Source organism: Macaca nemestrina, chromosome 11 (assembly GCF_043159975.1).
Source record: "Macaca nemestrina isolate mMacNem1 chromosome 11, mMacNem.hap1, whole genome shotgun sequence".
In the NCBI taxonomy this organism is placed as follows: domain Eukaryota; kingdom Metazoa; phylum Chordata; class Mammalia; order Primates; family Cercopithecidae; genus Macaca; species Macaca nemestrina.
Window position 1 is genome coordinate 120409459 of NC_092135.1, and position 7692 is coordinate 120417150.

Below are 7692 nucleotides of genomic sequence, written 5' to 3' on the forward strand. Positions count from 1 at the left end.
AAATCCAATGTGCTTTTTAGATGCGTATGTTGTTCACTAAATCATATTGTATTCAGAGGCTGAATGTTTAATTCACCACCTGCATCATGAGTTTCTTTCACCTGAAATGTAGATCCTATGAAAGCATGATGATAAGTCTAACCTGTAGCCCCAGAACCTAGGCATAATGCAGCCCATGGGAACCAGGAATTTCCAATCAGGTACAAAGACCAGACCAGGTCTGGCTTTTTGTAGTGACTCTACTGGTAGTTCTCACTCATAAGGTGAAGAGGTGTCCAGGATTAAATCAAGCTTTTCCGAGATGAAGAGATTTGCCACTGGAAGGGAGAAAAATACTCCATTTTCACCAGGAGCCCTCCTGACAACTCACTTGTTATTTCAACAATTACTCCTTAAACTCCTGCTTTGTCTAAGGTGCTGGTGTGCAGGTCTTTCCGTGTGAATATAAATGATTAAATCCAATCTGCTGAATGGAGAGAGGGGAGAGAGACCTGAATGCCAGATAACCACTAGAAACCAGACAGATATTTTCCATGACCATATCCTGCCACTCAGTTCCTGATAACACAATCAGAAATTAGCAATAAAGCATTGGTAAGCCACAGAAAATATCTCTCCATGTTTAGATACTGAGCTGCTAAGTGTGTCTCTTTGACTTAAAAGTATTCTAACTCAAATTTTAATTACATAAAATTTATGCATGTAATTCATAAGAGAAGCAAAATGTGGCTTTTGTTGCCATTGAGGTGATTCAAGAATGTATTTCTCAGTTATGAGGAATCTTTTAGGTTACATTATTGGCATACTTCTCTGGAACACAAATAAACTCTAAGAGGAAACTTGGTGCCCATAGTAACTTTAGACAGACTTCCAGGTTGCCAGTTTAGCACACATAAAAAACTCATGTGTGTGTACACATGTACACATTGTTACAGTCACAAAGCCAAGTTGTTACCAGTATTCATATATTTTATACACAATATATCTTTAAACAGATACCTAATACATACATATATACATGTGTAGCTGCACTTCTGCAACTCAGTAGTTTTTAGTGCAAACAGAATCTTAGCAATGGAGGTAAATAAAGAATGAATAAAAGGTAAAAATGAGTATAGAAGTAAAACACAAGACATGGGGGTATAAATAAAACTAAGCTCTGAAAAGTGATTTTTAGTAATAGAAACCTAAAAACATTTCATACAAAGCAAGAACAAAGTCTAACAACAGAGTTTAGTTTAGTAGAAGTTGTGGTAGTAAATATGTAAGTTACTTCTCTCTTCAGAATACAACAGATCTCACTGGGCCTTCCAGGGTCATTATTCCTAGAAATAATCCCACAAAATGCCCATCTCAGCAAAGCACATTTCAATGTGTGAGTTATTTCTCTCTCAGCCCCATTTAAAAATGTGAAATTTGGATTTAGATGGGGATGTGTATTTAAGGAAGAGAAGTGCCACACAAATAATGGAGCAAGTTTACCATGAAATCAATGTCATAAAAATAGATATTTCTATAAAGACCTCTTGTTTTTATTATTAAGACAATGCAGACATAAAACACTTCATACTGTAGTTTCTACATTGCAGTCAAACCACTTATCAATGGCCAATAAATTACTTCACTCTTATGATAGATACAAATGCTCGATTCAAGTTCAATTAATAGAATAGTGTCAGGAGATCATGCAGACAGCTTGCATAAATACTCGAGGAATAATAGCATACCTTCAGCAGCTTCTGTGATTTTTAAGCATGAAAACTTTGTCTTATTCCAAATTTCAAAAGATGGAATAAGGAATGTTTTCATATAAAGTACATTTGGAACAGTTTCCCTTCTTAAGAAAAAGGCATCTAACCCACTTGCAACATACACTGGTAATTCATCTTTGTAGTTACAAAATCAGATAGATATATATTCTTTTTCATCTCATGTGACTGTATGTGAACATTTCAGTGATTCCAACAATATCAAACAGCTAAATTCAAAATCATATAATACTTTCTAATAAATGTATACGATATATATCTTTGTAGTCAAAGGCAGAAAGACCTTCAGTTAGTTGATTTCATCTTTGGGCACTAGTTTATATTTTATCAGATAATTAAAAGTCATTAGTTATTTCACAGTATAAAATATTGAATCAATTACCAACAGGCCTTTATTTTCTGCTCCTAATTTCGAAATGTATTTGGACGTGAGGCATGGGACTAATGTCACCGCTTATCAAACAATTTTCTGGAAATCTTAATGCACAAAAATTTCCGGATTTATATATTCAAAAATAAATTATATCTTAAATGAAATTAAGAAAAAAAGGCGAGGGAAAGGAGAAAATATAGTTTATATTCGCTGTGAATAGCTTTCAATATCTTCCAGGTGGGGGCAACAGTAAGTCACTTTTGAGAGAAGGGAGAACAGGCTCTTTAAGCTCCCTGAGTCCAGTTACAGAAGATGAAATGACTTCCTGGCAGTAACACCGTGAATAAAACAACCACAAGCTTCCAGGAGATGAGACTTCTGGGCTCTGCTCCAGACAACACCCGGCCATGAGCAACAGGGCTCCCCGCCCTGGGCGCACCGCCACCTCTGCCGCTCGGAGTCTGCCCCGAGCGCGCACGCGCGCCGTGCACCTGCCCCATCGCGCCCAGCGGCTGCCCGCGGGTTCTTCCAGCGGCTCCCGGCACGCCAGCGCTGTGCGGGCCGGGAGTGTCCGTCACTCTCAGCGCTCAGGATCTCTCCCTTTCCAGGACCGCTACGAAGCAGGAAACCCTTTTCCTGTCACGTTTATATCCCGTTCATTCTTCCTCCGGCCAATTTAAGTCCATTCACAGCCGCCACAGATGCACGTGTGCGCGCGCGCAGCTGCACCTTTAAAGAAACTCTCAAGTCCTGGCAGCCAGAAAACCAGCTTTCGGGCGGGGCGGCGGGGCTCCCCCTCCCCTTGCCTCCTCTCTGAAGATCCTTGTGCTCTAGGGAGGGATGGCCGCACACTCTGACGAGGACGAAGGTGGTGCATAACGCGGAGGTCAGTTTTGCACAGTCCGGGCAAAAGAGACCTCCCACCAGCATCCTCGCCTGTTCAGTTTCCCTCTCTGGCCCAGCGCGAAGGGCGAGGGGCGACAGAAGCCCGAGGGACAGAAAACCGAGGCCCCTCAGTGGCCGAGTTGGGAGAGGGTGTGAGTCCGGGAGAGCCCGAGGGCCGCAGGGAGAGGGCGCAGAAGGTCGAGCGCACAGAGCCAGAGGCCCCCTCTTCTCCCGTCGCGCGGAGCTGGAGGTGCAGACGCCAGGTCCGCGGCGCGGCCCGGCTATGTGTCGCTCCTCCGCGCGCCGCCCGCCGCCGCCCGTGCCCTCGGGCCGCCGCCGCCGCTGCCCCCCGTCGAGCCCGCGGCCGCACCCTCGGGCCGATACTTGAGCCAGCAGATGACCCAGGTGACAACGACTGAGAAGAGTGCCAGGATGCTGGCCACCGACAGGCAGATGGGCCCCACGGGCGAGGGTGAGGGCGACCCAGCGGCAGGTGCCTCGCCAGGGGGCGCCCCTCCTCCGGGGGGTCCCCCGCCGCCGTAGTGGTTGACGAAGATGAGGCCGGTGAAGAGCAGCACCACCATGGAGAGGAAGGAGAAGACCACGCACACGCAGCCGGCGGTGAGCGCCGCGCGCTTGCAGTTCTGGCAGCTGTCGTAGGACCCCGGGGCGCGGAGGCCGGGGCGGGCGCGAGGCCCGGGGGCCGCGTCCTCGGCAGGCGGCGGCGGCTGCGGCGGGGCCGGGGAGGGCGGCGGTGGCGGTGCCGGGGTAGGCGGAGGGGCAGCAGCGGGCGCGGGCTGGCGCGCGGGCAGCGGCGGGAGGCGGTCCTGGGGCAGCGGGTCGTGCGCGGCGCGCAAAGCCAGCGGGAAGGCCTCGGCGAGCTTGGTGTTGTTGGGCAGGCCGTGCACGCGGCTGTCGGGCAGCGGCGTGCGGTGGCGGCACACCGGGCACGCGATGGCGCCGGGAGGGCAGAGCCAGGGCGGCGGGCGCGGCGGGCGCTCAGGCGCGGCGGCAGCGGCAGCGGCGGCGGCGGCGCGGAGCTGCAGCTGGCTCAGGCACTCCTGGCAGAAGGTGTGCAAGCACGCCAGCAGCTTGGGCGCGCGCCGGTCCGCATCGAAGTAGTTGTAGCAGATTTTGCACTCGTAGTCCTCGAGCGGAGCGAGGCCGGAGACCGTCTCTGCTGCGTCCCGGGCTCCTGCGTCTCCGCAGTCCGGGGCTCCCTCCGCGGCGACCCCAGCTCCCTGCCGGCTCCCGGGGCTGCTGCTCGGGCTCTGCTGGCTGCCGCCGCTGTCGCTCGCCGGCGCTGCCATGGCATGATCCGCCCCTCATCGGGGGCAAGGTGAGGTGCCTTCCTCCCCCTGCACCGCCGCCTGGGCTCCGGGCGGGGAGGAGTCGCTTCTGCCTCCCCCCTCTGACTGCTGTCGCCTGGCGGGGGAGGCACCGCTGGCTGGGCCAGGCGGGGGCGCAGCAGCGACCGCCTCCCCCTCTCGCCTCCCCGCCCCCCGCCCCCTGCGCGTGCACCGCGGTCCCCCCGCGTCCCTGGGCTCCTCTGCAGTCCCCCTCGGCCCCCTCAGTGCAGCTTTCCTAGCAGATTAGGATATCGGTTTTTGTTGGACTTGAAATTGGGAGTTGAGGGCGGCCTGGAGGCGCGCGGGAAGGAGATTTGGGGTGCGGCTGCTCTATAAAGATGTTGCCTTTCACCCCAGCAGCCTCCCGCCCCCTACGCGGGGTCGTGGCAGAAAACCGAGTCCTGAGTTTTCCTTCTTTTTCTTCCTCGACACCACTTCCCCACCAGTGTGGTTCTGTTTATCCTCCTCGCCCTGGGGCTGGGTCCCTGGCGAAGCCTCCGTTTCACCCACCCACCCCCAAGCCAGAGCTCACCAGTGATGTAATGCGGGACCCGCGCGGGGAGGGGAAGCGGCAGCCTGAACGGCCTGGCAGCGGCGGTTCCTTCTCTTCGTGAAAATCGTGATCTCATCTCTCAGTCCAAGGGCGAAAACCAGCCATCACCAGGCCATTCACGCTTTGTGCTTTTGTTAGCAGAGCCCAGGCAGCCCTGCAGCCCACATCTAGGGTGCAAAGGGAGCGGCGGCGTTTTCCTTTTATCATTTAGAGGAAATTTTTGAGCTGAACAGTATTTTTTTTTTCTCCCTCTCTCTCTCTCTCAGAAATATTGCTGAAATTTAAAGGAGGACGAAGACACAGATTCATAGCTGGCTCTTGCTGTTTTCCTGACGCTGACCACAGCGGATAGAGGTAGCTATTTCGTTGGTGCACAGGCGTTCACAGAGGCAGAGAGGGGAGAAAGTAGTCAAACAGGTTCACAGACTGTCAAAGTGCGGCTTAAACCGAGTTCCTGGGCTCCCCTCACTGGCTTTGTCCACTTAAACTTTTAACAGACACATGTAGAGAGCTGAAACTCCAGGGGTAACATGGGACAGGTCTTCTTGATTTAATGAAAACAGAAGATCAGTTGGACCCGGTAGCAAGAACGAGGGCTTGTTTAAAAAGCACTGAGTAGGTGACAGGAGTGGTGATGGGCGCCTGTCATCCCAGCTGCTTGGGAAACTGAGGCAGGAAAATCCCTTGAACTCGGGAGGCAGAGGTTGCAGTGAGCTAAGATCACACCACTGCACTCCAGCCTGGGCAACAGAGAGAGATTCTGTCTCAAAAATTATATGTATATAAAATATATTTATATAATATTTCAATATTAAATATTATAAATTTATATATATTTTTATATAATATATTTTATATTACATATTTTATATATTTATATATAATATAATATATAATATATTTATATATAATATATAATATATTTATCTATAATATAAAATACAATATATAATATATTTTTATATATTATATATTATATAAATATATAATATATAAATATTTATAAATATATAAATATATAATATATAATGTATATTTTATATATATTACATATTTATATAGTATATAATATATTATATAATATATTAAAAGCCCCACATGGCATTTATATAATATAATATATATTATATATTATAGATTTATATATTATATATTGTATATTTATATTATATCCTTATATATTATATCTTTATGTATTATATATTATATCTATATATTATATATAATTATATATTTATATATTACATAATTTATTTATATTTTATATATTTATATATTACACAATTATATATTATATATTAAAAGCCCCACATGGCATTTATATATTATATATATATATTATATATATATTTATATATAATATATTTATATATTATATAATATATTTATATAATATATTTATATATTATATAATATATTTATATATTATATAATATATTTATATATAATATATTATATTATATATTATATATTTATATAATATATTATATAATATATTTATATATTATATATTATATATAAAGCATTCACATAGAGTGTGCGTTGACAGTCCTGAGTCTGCATCCTAGTTCTGCTGCTCATCATTTGTGTAGTATTAGATGTGCTATTTAGTTTCTCTGTGCTTTAGTTTCCCAAACTGTAAAATGAGGATAAAGGTGGTTACTGCATAAGTCTGTTGTGAAGATTGAATATGCTGTACCCATAACACACAAAGACTCCTGGGCTGCTGTTAACACTATTATCTATGTCAGCGGTTCCTATACCTGATCTCAGTAATTCATATGAAGCACTGTGAGAGAGGCTTAGAAAGTTTATGTAATCAGCTCAAGATGACACACCCAATAAGAGCGAAGTAGTTCTCATGCATCTCTTCTGTTATTTCAGAGATAGAGACACAGGTAGTAGCTCAGTCAAGAAGACCAGGCAGATGCCTGTCCTATGAATTTAATCACATATTATTGATCTACTAGTTGCAATAAATAAATCCCTGCATAAAGCACCAGGACAAAGTGAAATCTCACTATAGGTATTGGAGAAAAATATATATAGGCAGATCATGCCACTCAGAAGCAGGTACTAGATGATTCAATCAAAGCCATGACATTTTAAAATAGAAACAAGGTCGATTCAATCAACATTTATTGAGGTCCTATTCCAGAAGCCACTGGTGCTAGTGATAAAATACCTGGCCTCCTGGACCCAGTAATTTAATAGACGAGTCAAGAGGAGCCTGAGGAGGCAGGATGATTATATGTGATGTAGTAATATCCTGGAGGGAATCCTAGAGCAGAAAAAGACCATTAGGGAAAAGTTAAGGAGATCTGATTAAAGCATGGACTTTAGTAAATAGCAGTGAATCAACAATCAGACTGTCATAATGTATGGAAATGGGTAAAGCTAGATGATGGAAATACAGAAGGTCATTATACTACTATCTTCCATGATATCTAAAAATGTTCATAACAGTCATCAATCTTAGAGACACACTCAAAATTGGGATCATCTGTACAAAAATAGCACAAATAATGCCTACATTTTTGAAGACCTCACTAAGCACATTAGTTTTGAGGGACTGGAGAAAATGATCTGGAATCTAGTTCTTTTGTTCACTTTTTTTCCTTTGGTCTTTTTTGTTCTCTGCCATCTTCAAGAAGTCTACAGCTGGGTGCAGTGTCTCACACCTGTAATCCCAGCACTTTGGGAGGTAGAGGCAGGAGGACCACTTGAAGACAGAAGTTCAAGACTAGCCTGGGCAACACAGAG

General features: G+C 45.4%; 1 protein-coding gene across 1 annotated transcript; it reads right to left on the reverse strand.

The window, feature by feature from the left end:
* Positions 1-944: 944 nt before the first annotated feature.
* LOC139357226 (ring finger protein 228) lies at positions 945-4498 on the reverse strand. The gene has a single exon (XM_071073441.1). It carries the CDS (start codon positions 4335-4337, stop codon positions 3309-3311), a length of 1029 nt encoding a protein of 342 aa, XP_070929542.1. The 5' UTR covers positions 4338-4498; the 3' UTR covers positions 945-3308.
* Positions 4499-7692: the final 3194 nt, after the last annotated feature.

Bases quoted from the DNA above. Each gene is read 5' to 3' on its own strand.
- LOC139357226 (XM_071073441.1), bottom strand. From the start codon at position 4,337: ATGGCAGCGCCGGCGAGCGACAGCGGCGGCAGCCAGCAGAGCCCGAGC.